Source organism: Cygnus olor, chromosome 10 (genome assembly GCF_009769625.2).
Source record: "Cygnus olor isolate bCygOlo1 chromosome 10, bCygOlo1.pri.v2, whole genome shotgun sequence".
In the NCBI taxonomy this organism is placed as follows: domain Eukaryota; kingdom Metazoa; phylum Chordata; class Aves; order Anseriformes; family Anatidae; genus Cygnus; species Cygnus olor.
The window spans coordinates 9957477-9973101 of record NC_049178.1 but is presented as its reverse complement, the minus strand read 5'-3'; the positions used below and the strand labels follow the sequence as shown (position 1 = coordinate 9973101).

Here is a 15625-nt window from a genome sequence, read left to right as displayed (position 1 = left end):
GCTCCTGCAGAGACATCCAGCTACAGCCAGGAGCTGCTCTGAGCACACTTTTGACATGTTTTAAAGTTAATCACTGCACTTAAAGCCTAAATCTCCTGAGCTTTGAGGTTTTATTGCGTTTAGGGCTATCTCCACTTAAAAAAAAAAAAAAAGTGAAATTCCTGTCCTCTTTGAAGAGGTGAGCATAGAGCCTTCCCCGCTTGCCACCATCTCTCCTGATATTACCAAGCATCCTCGTGGCAAAACCTGGAACTTGCAGAAATGTGGAGAGAAAAGAAGGAAACAAGCAAGGCCCCGGTGCTGCCATCCCACACAAGCCCAAAGGAAAAAGAAATCACCACATGGCGCACTCTTTAAATTACTAGATTTTAATAGCCATATAAATCCCCTGAATACAGCAATCTGTGGCATATGAGAAACCATAGAGATCCAACAATTTTTTCTGCCTTTTACCACATAAAACTATCAATGTTTTTTTTTTTTTAATCAACTCCTGTAGTAGAAACAATAACCAAGCAATTAACACCAAATTTCTAATTTTCTAAAAGAACAAACGTTTCTTCTCTCAAAAAGAGCAGAGAAACCACCGGGGAGTTTCAAACATATGTACAGGTTGTAGTACCTCGGACCGATGGCAAGAAGATGGCTCAGAAATACAAGCGCCGGCAGCCTCGCGGGCGCGCTGGAGCCACCCGTTACTGCGACCACGCTTCCCCCTCTTCCATGCATTTCCAGCACCGTCACCACCCACAGAATTCACAGAATTCATTAAGGAGTTCGTTATTTACATTGGAGTGTTCAGCAGCACGACGGGATAGAAAAGAGCCGAGACACGCACTCGCCCCTGCACTGGCTGCACGCGCAGGCTGCCCGGGGGCTGTTAAGGCATCACACATGCACAGGAGCTGCTCGGGGATTGGAGAAAATCCGCTCGCCAGAAGTGTAAACAGGTTTGCACACACAGCCGTCTGCCTTCCACGCGTGTTTCTCATGTGTCCTGCGTGACTGACAAGGTAAGGAGCTACACGGAGGGCGCTGCGCTGGAGCACGGGTTCTCGCAGCACGGCGGCATGCAACGCGGGGTCTGGGTGCAGGGGGCACAGCGAGTCTCGGCCCGGGGCGCTTCCCCCTTCCTGCGCTTGTATACTTCAGGTAAAGGTCATTAACAGCTATCTGCAGGTAACTGGGATAACATGGGCTGCATAGGGAGCTTCAGCACACTGCATGGCTAGCGTTTTGTCATTTCAGCTCACTTTTACCTAGGAGTAGAAAAGGTACGGATCCTGTTCCTGCATCTACGAAGGTTGCTCAGAGTTCCTAGATCAGTGTGTCAGTAGTGCTACAGGTTCGTGTATCAGTGGCTCTGCCTGCCTCAGGGACTTTGGCACGTTCACCACGGTTTGTACAAGATCCCTGAGAACTCATCGACGCTTCAGTAGGTTACGACTCCCAGGCATGGCATCAGCCCCATCACGCCTGCTTTTTGCTGTTGCCCGTGCTGTGCAGCAGCGCCAGGAACTCCAGCATGAGGTTCGCCGTCTTCCGCGGCCGCTCCACCACCACCGAGTGTCCGCAGTTCTCCAGGATGGACACGTGGCAGTCCGGGATGGCGCTCGCTAAGAGGTGGGCACCAGAAACATCCAGGACCTGGGCATCAGGGAAAAAACAATCACTGCCATGGAGCTGGGCTTTCCTGGCCACAGTAGAAACCCTGCTGGAGATGCCTTTGCAAGCTCAGGCAAGATGCCGAGCAGGAACGTGGTCCTTGTGATGCCTCTGAGGGCTGGGGCCGTGCTGTACCCCCCTCCCTGGGGCTCTGTGCTGCGTGCCAGCTCATGCCTTTGCATGCCAGTGTCTTGCCCCCTTTCCCACCCTCCAGATGTCTTCGCTCTTCCCCCTGTAACCACACGGACACCCAGGGAGATGGAGCCCCACACTTCTCCCTTGCCACCTACCCACGGAACAGCACAGAGCAGCACATCTCCCCCAGTCGCCAAGACAACTCTGCTGGCATGTTATTCCTCTTCCTAGCCCACACCAGCCTTGGCAGCATTGATGTGGGTAGGGATGCAGATGCGGTCCCCAAGAGCCGAAAGCCAAGAGGTGTCTACGTACCTGGTCCTGCTTTCCCCAGATGACCTGCGTCGGCGCTTTGATCTTGCCCATGTTCTCCTGGAGGGAGTGCCTGGACTTCTCATCCACGATTTCCAAAAACACTAGGGTGGGCAGGGGGAGAGTCAGTCCTATGTGGGAGGCACACTTCGCAGGCAGCCCCTGTGACACCGGTGGGAACCAGCCTGTGGGCAGGGGCGATGGGCAGAACCCCGAAGGGCTGTCCTTGTGAAGGTGTGACAGAGACATCCTCCTCCGACCCCACCTCCCCACAGACACCGGTAGGAGTTGGACCAGCTGGGAGGACGAGGGCAAAGCAGCAGCTCCACCACCCACGCATCCCCAAATCCACTCGCCCTCTTGCTCCCTTGGGCCCTCAGCACAGGAATGTGGGGCCAGGGCGCCAGGGACATGGTGACAGCCCGGGGAGCGTGGGTGCCACCTTGCACTTACGTTTCCGATAGAAATCGTTGTGTGGGATGCGGACGTCAACCAGGCCCTGGAGGATCTGCAGGGAGAGCACAGAGACCTGCCAGTGGGGCCGAGCACAGGGCAGGCGGCCAGGAGCATCGCTCAGCCCCAGCACGCCCGGCTGTCACAGGGCACTAAGGGAACACGCCTTTCAGCAACAACTATTTCGGTCTTTTATGATGCAAAATGGCATTTTTCCTCCGATGGCTGGCAGGCTGTCTGTCTCAGCCATGACTCTGCTTTTCTTCCTTCTTTTATTCGTTTGCCAAAAAATTGTTTTTGGCATTATCTTACTGTTTTTTTTCTTGTTCTCCAATCTACTCATCCCAGATTTCCTAAGGAAAACCAGCTAAATAGTGAGCCCCTAGCCAAGTTCCTCTCACCTCACAATGTGATGATTAACATTCCCATTGCTTCTGCTAGAAAAGCAACAAACGATCCCCCTCCAGGCCAGACAATAGCCTTCTTCTTTATTTATTTAGCGCTTCCTGCCAGCCATATTTATTGAAAAACACTTGTACATCCCAGCCCACTGCCCAAGCTCACGTGGGGATATTTCAGCTGGTGCTGCTGAAGGACAGGGGGAGAAGCCAGCTGCTGGAGGACAGAGCTGGGCAGAAGCAACCCCACTTCCACCCCAAAATCCCCTCCTTGCTTCTCACCTGCTGCGGCACCTTGAAGCGAACATAGGAGCAGAGCTTCAGCATGTCGGCCATCTCCTCGGGCGTCGAGGGAATTAAAGGGATCCTGTCGATGCGCTCGGACTCCTGCAGCTCCCGGAGCTGCTTGACAAACTTGCTGTCGGTGGAACTCGGCAGACCTGGGCCGAAGGAGAAGAGGTGCACACACTGGAACCCACACGAGACCACCATGTGCCCAGCGGGCTGGTGCTACACGAGGTGTGTTCCCTGCAGGCAGGCACCAATACCTGGGGAAAACTGCGGCACGTAGCCTCATGCATACAGTGGGTGCAAATACCAGTACCCAGCCTGCCAGGGTCAAGGAGAGGACATGAAATTGCAGGAGTGCCCCACCCGTGAGTGCCTCTGCAAGGGCTGTTCCTAAGAGGCTGGAAATCTGGCAGCAGTGCAGACCCCGCACAGGGGTCACGCATCCAGTAACACAGGAGGTATCAGCCAAAACCCCTCCAGAGGGGGAGGAGCAGGGCTCGTGGCGGCTAGGTGATGTTTTGATTTGCTTCGTTACTGATTTCTCATCTTGGAGCTGATCTGGTGCAGGGAGGAGCTGCTGGAGCAGCACAGCTGCAGCACAGCCCCCGGTGGAAGCCCTCTGCCCTGCACCCATTTGCCCCTGGCTCAGCTCTAGCTGTGGCACAGAAGGGCAAACTCCAAAGCCCTGGAGAACAGCAATCTGGGCAGGGCTGGGATTTCCTCCTGTGTGCTCTGTGCCCTGGCAGTGTGCCCTGCCAGAGAATTTCAGACTATACATATTAATTATATCCAAAATTACTGCACTAACAGGCAAGGTCTACTTTGCCCTCAGCACTGCTCTGGGCTTTCGCACCAGCTCCCGCTCACTCTCCTCCACGTTTCCCCCTCCTCATGTTACGCACCCGCGGGGCAGATAAGAGTCAGGCTGCAGATGTCCTCTGGGTACTGCGCGGCATAGACTCCAGCAACGTTCCCACCCATGGAGGTGCCGACCAGGTGGAAGGGCCTCTTGTTCAGCTTGATGCACTCCACGAACTGCACGGGGGCAGAAGGAGCATATTTAGGGCAGGGGAAGCAAGAGTGTGGGGTCATTAGAGAAATTCAACTCAAAACCTTGAGGCCAGTGGTCCTGGCAGCCCAGGAAGGGCCATGGGAGGGAGCGGGGCCACGCAGGAACCAGCATCCCTCACATCCCTGTGTGGTTTCAAGGCCAGGCACAGCAGGAGCAAAGCACTGAGAGCACCAGTGGCCTCACCAGTGCCGACACACTGCAGGGCAGGCACAAGGAGCGGGACCAGGTGGCAATGGGGCTTTACCTGGTGGATCCTCTTCGCTTGTCCCATAATGGAATAATCGTCCAAGGCCGAGCGGGTTGTGCCCTCGTGCCCAGGCATGTCAACGCACACCAAGTGCAGGTTCTTGGGGAGGAACTGCCGGAACAAAACGGGGGCGGTTACACCAGTGGGGAAATGCTGGGAAATTCATGGGGGGAAAGATGGGGGCTGGTAACTGCGGTGGGAATGTTTTTTTTTTTTTTTTTCCTCCCAGCAGCCCTCGGTTACTCTTGCTCTAGAATAAATCAGCTCACATACCAGGGGTGAAATGCTGAGAAACCACAGGCAAGACTTGCTACTACTCTTACCCTGCATGTCAGAGGGATGCAAAGGATTCAACAGACACTGAGCACAGAGCTGGGGGTACTCCTAGCACCTTACAGACACCATCCCAGACCACGCATGCAGCTCTGCGGTCCCTGCACTGCCCACAAGCCCAGGACTGTTGATTCCCTAAGTAGTGACAGGAGGAGCGGCGCCCCACCTTGACTATGGACAGCCACATGTCCTTGTGGGCTGAGAAGCCATGGAGCATCAGGATAGACGGCCGGTACCCAGGTCTCCCTCTATAGGAGTAACAAAACTGATAGTCGTCGTAGTTGGCGTATCGGACCTGCATACCCAGCGCTCGACGCCAGTACCTGGAAACAAGGAGAAAATAACTCCAGGAGCAAGGCAAGACCAGGGCACAAGAGGACCTCTTCCCCATATGCCACCCCAATGATCTTTAAAAACATGCTTACAGCCACACAAAGATTGGAGGTGGCCGTCCCCACTCAGGTGATACCGGCCTGACCCCAAGGAAAGCCAGGCCATTTCTCTGAAAGCAGGTGCAGACAGCTCCCAGCAGAGCAGGCTTGCAGCCTGGTGAAGGACGATGCAGTGAAATTACCAGCTAGAGGGGACCTGGGCGGAGATTACCAGTGACACTTTGGACACATGATGTGTACGTGCGGTCCAGGACTGAGGAGCAGGCACGGTTTCTCTGCATTTCCCCTTATGGCCAAAAGTGACCCTTGTCAGGGCAACTGCTGGGCGACTCCCAGCTGCCAAGATGCTTCCAGATACTTTTGTACACAACATCAAAATTTACACAAGACACAAGAGCAAGGTCACCAACACTGTGCTGGGCTGTCCTAGCTCTCTGCCCACTCAAAGCTTATGCATAGCGCAATCCTCTTTTATCATAATCCCTTTTTTGAGGGAGTTAGGGGGACTTAGGCAGCATCGTGGCCGTGTGCCGGTCCTACAAGGAGAAGTGAATTTCTCCCTGAATAAGTGTCTTAAGAGTGCTCGCCTCAAAGGCACCGGTGTAAACTACCGATGGGCAAGATGATAACATTTTTAGCAACTGATCCCGATGGATCAATTGAGCGGAAGACAAAATAATCTGCGCAAAGCTGAACTGATCCCCTGCAAGGTGTTAACAGGCTTAGTGGCAGCAGCTAATCCGATTAACCCCGCGGGTAGCAGAGGCCGGTGGCCCCGGGTGCCTCCCAGCCCCCATTAGCGGCGGTGGGGCACGATCAGCCACCGAGGTCCCTGCGTGGCCCTGTGCCACAGCAGCTGAGGATGCGTGCAGCAATGGCAGTGGTGACAATACAGAGGGAAGTGAGTGATGGGAGAAGGGAGAGGTGTCCCAGGGATGTGCTGCTGCTTTCTCCTCTCACTCAGCCCCTGAAGGACAATGCTGTGGGCTCTTCTCTCACCCCTTCTCAACACGAAGCTCCCCAGCGCCAGCCCCCCACCCCTCATTCCCCTGCCATCTCTGCCAATGTCCCTCCAAAGGCTTCACTCCTATCAAACCCCACCTGGCACAAACACCTTTTTCCGGCTGTGCTCCTCTGACCTGCAGCCCATCATTGTCCCCCCTACCCTCCGTCATCCACTCAGGACGTGGGAAGGAAAAATCCTTTCACTGACCGAGCTGGCAACGTCTGCACCAATTCCTGGTCCCTGACAAGCCGGCTCACTTAACTCACAGATACTGAGATGTCAGATACGGGAGAAGCACATCACCTTTGCCATGTGAGGCTCGGCCCCAGGTCCCACCGATGGCCCTTGGCACCTGCCCTGGTTCATGAGGCGACGCATTGCCTCACCACATGGTGTGAGGAGCTGTGTCCCCCTGTGCCGCTTCGGCTGCGGGGGCTGGAGGCACCTCACCCCCTGCCAGCTCCCAGCTGCTTTGATCAAAGTGCTGCTGGTGAACGCTCCCTCAGAAAGCTCAGAAAGACGGCCTTAACGGCCGAGCAGTGGGGCAGGACAGCGGCCTGCTCTGTCAGGAGGTGACTTTGGTCAGGAACACCTGCGAGCAGGACGGCGGGAGCCACCATCTGCTGCTGGCACGTGCCGGCAGCCCACGCGGGAGGCCGGGTGAGACACCGGGACACTGCCCGACTTCCCAGAGGAGCGCTAGTTTGGCTTTCCTCCGCAACAAACCCAGAAATGAAAGCCAACAGCATGCTTATCGCTAATTTCCAGGGACGAACCACGACTGAAGGACGTGGCGCCTGCCTGCTGTTATCAGAAAGGACAGGGTAAAGAAAACCATCGCTGAGACCTCTCTGGTGCCTCAGCCCAGAGGAGAGGGGGAGAATGGGGAGAGCCCCCTCCATAACTGCTGGTGCGAGGAGAGGCCTTGCCCTCGGAGCAGATCCCAGACCAGGAGGGAGCGGGTGACCTCAGGGAGGCTGGGGGGCCCCCAGCCTGCTGGGGCTGAGGGCAGGAACAGCAATTCTTGGCCCGGCCGCAGCCCCGTCCTTCCTAAAATGCTCAAGCCCCCCACGCTGAAATGCAAGCAGCCGGAGTAACTCACTCACCAGTAGTAGATCCGGATGAGTGCCGAGGGCCACAGGAGGAAGGAGGCCACGAAGGCCAGGATGGGGATGGCCAGGGTGCCACCGGCTATGACGAACATGTTCAGCACATCCAGGTCCATGCTGCTCCTCACGGCCCGGCCCTACCTGTGTGCATCGAGTGAGGGTCAGTCAGTGCTAAATGACATCTCCGCAGCCAGGAGAAAAGGAAAGTGGCAGTGCAAGAGGCAAAGGAGAGAAAAAAGCAGTGCAGCAAACTGTCTTTCAGTTTTAAAGCTCAGTATTTCTTCCAGCTCCTGAATGATGTCTACTGCGATGTTATCCTCACAGAGCGCCCATCCCAAGAGGGCAATAAGCCTCCAGATGGGCACGGACTGAGGCAGCGTTGATGGGGTTCAGTTTTTGCAGCGCCTGGCAAACCCACCAAACGCAGCCCCACACCCATGAGATGCTGGTGGCCCCGCAGGGCTGCCCCCACGCCAGCTCCACGTTGCTTTAGGGTGCCCAGCTCCCTCCCACCTCCCCTGCCTGCTCCCAAATCCCCAGCACACAACCACTGACCTAGAATTCACGGTTTGAGCCTGGCTCCAGACTCATTACCGCTCCGCACAGCCACCAACTAATCAAGGGAGCAGAGCCTATTAGTGCTCTCGGGAAGTGATAGAAGAAACCTGGCAGGGTGCTCTTTGGCCACCCGCCCTCATCTGAGACAAATTCATCCCCGTCCCTGACACAGCATTGAAATATCGCTGTCCTTCCCCCTGCCCTAGAAGCATTTTGCCCTTGCTGCCATTCCCAGGTCCCATCCCAGCTCCTGAGTATCCTCAGGACAAAGTCTCCAGCAGGTATCGCACACAAAGACAAGCGTTCATGCAGCTCCTTGCTCCGCTCTCCTGCTCATGGGCAGCATGGATATATTTTTCTCATTAAGGGATTAAACCCTGTTACACACACACAGCCTTTAATTCCTGCTGCTAACCAATGTATGCCTCGTCCATTTCCTCAGCGCTAGCTCTTTGGTCACAGTTATAAAACAAAACGTTTCCAGCACCTCATGTCCCCCACCATCGCTCCTCCTGCCCCCCACGTTTCCCCACGTCAGTGCAGGCAGGGTATTTCTGCTTCCTTTAACTGTCATGTTATGCTGCAAAACAGGAACCAAGTCACCACGGTGATATCCTCTCCCACACCGACACTGTAATACTGAGTCACATTAAAAACACAAATTACATATGGCTGAGATATAAAGTTTAGAGAAGCTCTGTAGCAAAATCCAGGTTCTCCCTCTTCCCCAGAGAGAAAAGGGAGTAACTGAAATTTGACGAATACAGTAAATATTTGCATTAGACACCTCCTTAACAAAACCAAACGTCAGTTACTTCTTCAAGCCTCAACAACACACATTATTTGTTTAATTAACATTTTCTAGAAAGACCTTTGCTCCCTGCGCAGCCTGCCCGTAAGCCCACATTTTGTGCAGCGGGTCCACCTTGTGCCCGGGAGCAGGGCTGCAGCACCCAGACCCACCCGTGAGCACTTGTTGCCTTTGGCTACGCCACTAAAATAGGGAAGAAATGAGGCACAGAAAACAGATGACACCGACAGACCCACTAGGACAAGAAGCCCACAGCGGGGCCGGTGCAGGGGCGAAGCGCAGGCCAGGGGCCACTGCCCCCGGGTCACCACCTCGGCTCTTCCACCTCCAAAGCTCTTGGAAAGCAAAACACCAAGGGGAGAGGTGTTGGAAAGCCCAGCTTACTCTGCAGAGATCCCCTCCTGCTCCTCCTCTCGGCACAGGTCCCGCTTGCTGTGGGTGTCGGCAGCGCCCGCAAGCACTGTCAGAAGAGGAAAACAAGGTTAGGAGCTCTCCTGCTTGCCTTCTTTCTGACCCTGCAGGCACGGAAAGCAGCCACTTCAGGGTATTTAAGGAAGCAGCTCCCCTTCCAGATACATCATCGTTGCCTTCTGACCAACCTTTCCCCTATTTGTGTAAATATGGTGTTTTGTGCAATACGGTGCTATCAGGGCGCCCGTTCCGAGCAGGACCAAAGTGCGAGCCACTGGCGGAGCCAAAAGGAAAAGCTAGGCAGTGCAAGCGTGGGGCACAAGAGGATGGCAGTGATAAGGCTGAGTTCGTGGCAGGGCACGGGATGCTGAACCAGGGCCACCCGTTTGGCCCCCGCATCCCACAGCTGCTGGGAAGGGGCTGGGGGGTGCCCCAGAGCCAGGGATCCGGGCAGGCTGGAGGGGTGCCCCCAGCCCTGCCAAGCCCCCACAGCTAGCGGGGTGCACCACCGATGGATGCTGATGAGTCCCCAGGGCCACTGGCCAAAAGGACAAGTTACTGTGGGCAAGGTTGGGATCCCCATCAGTATTTTTTTCTCTTTCAAGCTTGTTGGATCATCCCAGGAGGCCAGAGAAGATCTAACGGTGCAGCTCAGATGTACATATTGATTTTTTTCAAGCCCCGTGTAAGACGCAGCAGCAGCACATGCCAGTGTGTGGGATTAGAAACCTGCATTTAGCTCAAAAGAAAAAAAACCAACACCCAAACCCACAAATGTGAAGCAGCTCAGCTCGTTACCCAGGGAGACCAGGAGGCTTTGCAATAGGATTGGTGCTGCTCACGGAGCAGGTCTCGGCTGCAACAGGCACAGGGCGAACCTCTCTGACGGGACGAGGGCTGGCGGGGGCTGCACAGGGGTGCCGGGGGGGGCTGTGGCCTCACAGTGCAGCCTGGTTCAGCAGGCTCTGGCTGGGGAGGGATGCACTGCACTGTGTGCAAGGCCAGGGAGAATTTTCACCCGGAGAAATCCCCTGTGCACACCCACTAATCAGATGTGTCAACATTCAAGTGTAAAGGTTACGGGTCCGTGCCGCACACGCAGGGCTGCTCCCCTGCACGCTGCTCCCCGTGCCCACAGCTGCCGGTTTCTGACCTGCAGACCAACCAATTTTAAATCTCCAAATATCCAAAAGACCAGCAGCACATTTAAGCATACTCAAATTTTTGCTCGAAGAGCAAACATCAGGCAATTTTAAGTTCCCACTGCAGAAACAGGGGGCTTTAGCGGGCCTCAGCAGCTGAAAGAGGGCCCCAGGAGCCCTGACACACCACTACCCGGGTAGGAAAACCCAGCAACATGCAAATGAACATTTTCCTTGGAAACCACCTCCCCCTCATCAGCCTCAACACCCAGCAAAACACCACTGACCATAATCCATGACACCCCTAACATTACAGCTCCTCAGAGGTATGTTTTGCAGCGTGACCTTTCGGATACCAGTCAGGGTGCAGTTATAATTTCAGATCTGTTGGTATTTGCATGATCTCTGTCCATCAGCCAGCTCTCTGTCTTAATCCAGCCTCTGGAGGGCTGGAAGTAGGAAATGTGCCCTTTCACCTTCACTTATTTATAGACGGCAGGAATGAGATCATTATTTCTGCAGCGCCGCTTCATAAAGCGCCCATCTCTGACCCACTTGCATCTGCACGGCGCGGCTCGCCAACGTGCGTGGGAGAGCCCCCGGCCCTGGTGCTGCACCCGGGGACGAGCCATCAGCGTCACCGCCGGCAGCCTGGGGACAGCCGGAGCCGTGCCACCAGCCAGCTGATGGCTCGGGAACCCATAACGTGTCTGTCCCCATGCCAGGAGCCCACCGCCGTCCCCATCCCGCTGCACACACGGATGCGGATGCTCGGCGCAGCTGATGTCACGAGTGCGCCCGGACTCAGCTCCCCCCGGGGGTGGGGTTGGGGTGCTGGGGGCCACCTCCCGGACCCCCCTGCCGGCACACAGCCCCCCCCCCCCCCCCCCCATACATCTCCCCCCACGCACACACCCGAAACCTGCCCCAGCACAATGACGGCATCCTCTAGGCAGCGGTGCCCGAGCAGCATCACTGCTCTCCTCCCCTTCGTGCCCTGCTTTCCGATTATTATTATTATTTTTAATTCGAAAGCAAATTCTTTACGATTTTTAAATAAATCGTTAAAAATTGCCTCTCGCCTTCCAACCAAGGCCTTTCGGCTTCTCCCCCAGTCTCCTCCTCCCTCCCCGCCTCCGTCAATACCAGGGCCGGGAGGCACCGGGGAGCGGGGGCGGACGGCGGAACGGTGCCCCCCGGCCCCAGCATTGCCTCCATCAGCTCCTCGCCCCCCCCCCCCCCCCGCTTACCGTGCCGAGCCGAGCCGTGCTGCAATGGCAGCGCTGGGCGAAACGAGGCGGCTCCGCTGCGCCCTCCCTTCCGCGCCGGTACCGGCGAGGCTCCGCGGGGGCGCAGCGGAGCGCACCGGCGGCGCTGGAGAGGCGGGGGGGTGCGGGGGGGGGGGATGCAACGGGGAGGTGCAAAGGGAGCTGCAGTGGGAGAGGAAGGGGGTTCAGGTGGGGTGCGAGGGGGTGGGGGGGAAAGGGGGTGAAGTGGGGTGCAGGGGGGGGATGTAATAGGGGTGCAAGGGGGGGCTGCAATGGGGGGTTGTAATGGGGCTTCAATTGAGTTGTCCGGGGGGGGTGCAATAGGGTTGCAGGGGGGGTCTGTGAGGGATACAACAGGGGTGAAAGGGGAGGATATAATGGAGCTGCAATGGGACTTTAACCGTGGTGCAAGGGGGCCATGCAATAGGGGTGCAGGGAGGATGCAACAGGGGTGCAAGATCATGGGGCTTCCGTGGGGGTACAAGGGGTACCGCACTGGGAGCGAGTGAGGTGATGCAATGGGAGGGCAGCGGGGTTACAACAGGATCCAAAGGGACTGCAAGGGGGATGCAATGGGGTGGGAGGGGGCTGAAATGAGGCTGCAGAAGGGAGGTTGCGAGGAAGGCATGCTGAGGACATATAGAGGTATACAAAGCAAATACAGCTGGGGTGCAAGGGGGGTGCACTGAGGATGCAGCAGAGATAGAGGGGTTGCAATAGGGATATAGGAGGGGATTTGGTGTGGCTGCAACGGGGTTACAACAAGCATATACAGAGGTGGATGCAACGGGTTACATCAGGGATGTAAACGGGATACAGCATAGTGGCTGCAGGGATACAAGGGCAAAATCCAGTGCTGCACCCTAAACAGAGGCTGCACAGCCCTCTTGCACCAGGCCCAAAAATATGAGATAATTAAATTAGAAATAACATCAGCTCCTGAATAATCACAAGCAAACCACATCAAATTCTCACCATATGCACCTTGATAAAGCATGTTCCTTTGGCCTGCCTGGCTGGAAAAGCTGCAAGAACTGGCGCACACAGCTTTACAGGTCAGAGTTTACTCCAATAACCCAAAGCTTTTGATAACATGAGCTGTCAGAAGACATTCATCGAACCAAGTACAGGCAAGTTAAAGCAGACATAATCCAGCTGTGCTGCCAGCTCAGGATGGTGTCAATAAACAAAATCCTGGTTTCTAACTGGGCTGGTGAAGCCAAGGCACAGCTGTTTTAGGAGAGTCATTTAAAGAACTTCCCAGCCAAGTTAGGCTAAGCAAAGAAGAGCTCCGACTAAGGTGACCTAAGCAGGCATATGAGTCATTTCATGAGTTTCTCAGCGGTGTTTGCATCATATTTGTTTGTCCACACCTGCTGTGCCAGGCGCGAGGCTGGAGCAGCCCAGGGCACCTCCCGCAGGACATGTGCGGGCAGTGAGTTACAAAGGGGGTGTTTGGTGCAAGTCACCTGGCAGGAACCCCCTGCAAACAGCCATGATGAACCACCACACTTAAATAGAGAAGCTGAAGCAGAAACTTGCAATGGTTTTGTGCTGAATCATGGTGGGAGCTAGCTGGGAGCCCACGTACCCTGTGCTGGCCTGCTCCAGCAATCCCAGCACTGGTGCTCACATTGAAGACCGGTGCCTGCACTAACCTGCCCTGTGTGCCTGGTGTCTCCTCTCAGTACAGACACGGCCCATTTTGGCAGCTGAACAGGATGGGGGCACCCCCATCTCACCCCATGGCTGGTGGTGGTGTTTCGTAGCCAGGTGCTGGCCACCCTGTCCCTCAGCTGAAATTCTTTATTCCTGGTCCCAGCGTCAGGAGCGGTGCGTCCCACCAGGGCAGGAGCACGGCTGTGATGTTGTGAGGAGAGGGGCAGATGACTTAGCATGTAGTCAGAAACAAAAACACATTTCTAAATCAGAATAGCCACAGGATTTCAGCCAGGAAAAAAATAAATCAGAGTTGGCTGGCCTTTGCCCTCAGAAAGGAGGCAGCAGGACAACCACAAACCATCTTGTTTCCCATAGGAAAGCGGAAACTCTGGCTGTACCCAGGCCTGGGTAGCTACGGATAACCAAAGCTCTGGCTTCACCAAGCTGGAGAGCAGCACTGCTTCACCAGATAAAAGGCTTCCACGCTATTTTCCACCGCTGGGTCACGCATCCGCAGAGAGCACGGCGCGATTACTTGCAACCACAAGTGACCGCGCGCCGCTCCGGCGATGTGAGTCACCTTCCTGGGATGAATCCTCCCTGCCTGCTCCCACTCACTGCACGGTGCTGCCAGCAGCCCCAGGGACACCCCAGGACCGGCTGCTAAGAGCACCTCACTTGTAATGACGGGAGGACAAAATGCAGCCCGGGGGCAGGGGCAGGCTCCCAGCACCTTCATCACACAACCAGGGAGCACAGCAACAAGCATACCTGGCTCCCACAGCGCTTTGAAGCAAGACTTTTAGCAGCTTTCAATGATACTTTTTTGACTCAGAGTTGTTGCACATATTACACGTGTTTTAATTGCATGTTTAACTGCTAACAATTGCTGCATACTAATAGTCACAAAAAAACCCTTGCTTATTTGGTGGCTGCAACACCTTTGTGTCTGTGTACTTCAAAGCCCTGTCTAATTGCCACGCGTCAAGGGCTTACTCGAGGGTTCAGTTCAGAGCATCCCAAGTTCTTCTGCGCCTCAGCTACACAGCCTTGCTCAAGAGGTTGAAAACATGATGAGGCACTCTACCTTGAACTGCCTTCGCAGGCAGGCTTTCCTGCTTTAAATCACTACTTGACCAACACAGAGGTATCACGTTTAAAGGAAAACCCTGTCAGAGCCCTGCACAGCAAGGATCTGTGCTCCAGCAGTGACGTACCAGGCAGAACGTGCACCTTCCAGACCTGCAGACAGACTGAGCAAGGAAGGAGACCCTGCTGACTCCGAACAAACACCTTTCACCTTGCACAGCTCATTTTCACCCCCAGCTAACTCTAGATTCCTGCAGGGTGATGCGAGGACAACTGTTTGTGTTACAACAACATAAAATCCCTTCCCAAATGGCCATATTTGGTCTGCAGCCTGGTTGTGAACTTTAGCAACACAGAACAGCCTCAGTGCTATTACTTATTAACTTGAAATTCCAAGGGATGGCAATAAAGCACTGCCTGACAGCTGTGGTAAAGCCAAAGGCCCTCACCCAGGCCGCCCCACTTGCCCAGTGCCACCAGTGACCACAGGCTGGCTCCCGCTGCCGACACACAATGGGATGCGGCCTGGCCCATGGCTTCCTCCCCCTTGCCCCTTCCAGTGGGGCGCAGGAAGCATCAGAGCCGCCAGTCCCAGCTCTCCAGCAGGGAAAACAACGCTGTGAGTGCCCCGCATGGCAGCAAGGGCCATGACTGAAAGGAAGCGTCTGCGCCTGAGGGGTGAGGAGGCTGCTCCAGACATCCCGTGTCCCCACAGGGACTCCAGTGAGACACACAATGAAGAGACACATCCCACCCCACCCCACCCATCCCTCAGCACCTTCCTGGGAAGGGAAGATGATGGAGAGCTGAATCGCTGCTCCAGAAATAGCAAGGCCCCAACACCTGCATGGTGCAGGGCAAGCAGGCAGAGCCCCCACCACCACAAGCTGCCCCCAGCCCCACTGATCACACCCTCTACCCCCAGCTGGGGGAGGTTTTATGGGAAGGTGAATTAGGGAACGGCCTGCAGCTGCTGCTCAGGTGGAGGCAGCGTTTTTGTGCCAGCATCCCTCAGGGCAGGGGCAAACAGGAAAGGAAAAGCATCCCTTAGCGAAGCAAAAAGGATTCCTATATCTATGGCCAGTGTCAGGGGTGCTTGTCACCCGTGTGGTGGCAGGGACAGGTACGGCACCCACAGAATGGCTGGAGGTGCTCTTGCACAAGTCCGGGACAGCCCAGAGCTGGAAAGAGCTCACACTACACATTACAGCTTGATACGGAGCAAAGAGTACAAGCTGTAAACTGGGAGATAAAGCAGTGCAGGAAGGAGC

General features: G+C 55.5%; 1 protein-coding gene across 8 annotated transcripts; it reads right to left on the bottom strand.

The window, feature by feature from the left end:
• Positions 1–350: 350 nt before the first annotated feature.
• ABHD6 (abhydrolase domain containing 6, acylglycerol lipase) lies at positions 351–15246 on the bottom strand. Of its 8 annotated transcripts, none has more exons than XM_040568800.1 (10): positions 15133–15246; positions 9167–9242; positions 7411–7554; positions 5073–5229; positions 4571–4684; positions 4157–4289; positions 3246–3403; positions 2566–2620; positions 2116–2216; positions 351–1647 (listed from the first exon to the last, which is right to left on the bottom strand). In XM_040568800.1, exons 3-10 carry the CDS (start codon positions 7527–7529, stop codon positions 1471–1473), a joined length of 1014 nt encoding a protein of 337 aa, XP_040424734.1. In that variant the 5' UTR covers positions 7530–7554; positions 9167–9242; positions 15133–15246; the 3' UTR covers positions 351–1470. The 8 variants fall into 8 exon arrangements, with proteins under 8 accessions (XP_040424734.1, XP_040424727.1, XP_040424728.1 ...); XM_040568793.1 differs by lacking the exon at positions 15133–15246 and adding an exon at positions 11586–11719; XM_040568794.1 differs by lacking the exon at positions 15133–15246 and adding an exon at positions 11251–11458.
• Positions 15247–15625: the final 379 nt, after the last annotated feature.

Excerpts from the sequence above, each read along its gene's own strand:
- ABHD6 (XM_040568800.1), bottom strand. The coding sequence starts at position 7,529 with ATGGACCTGGATGTGCTGAACATGTTCGTCATAGCCGGTGGCACCCTG. Across the intron at positions 4,290-4,570 it reads AAGCGAAGAGGATCCACCAG|TTCGTGGAGTGCATCAAGCT; the intron begins GTAAAGCCCCAT and ends GCCCCCGTGCAG. Across the intron at positions 3,404-4,156 it reads GACTCTTATCTGCCCCGCGG|GTCTGCCGAGTTCCACCGAC; the intron begins GTGCGTAACATG and ends CCTTCGGCCCAG.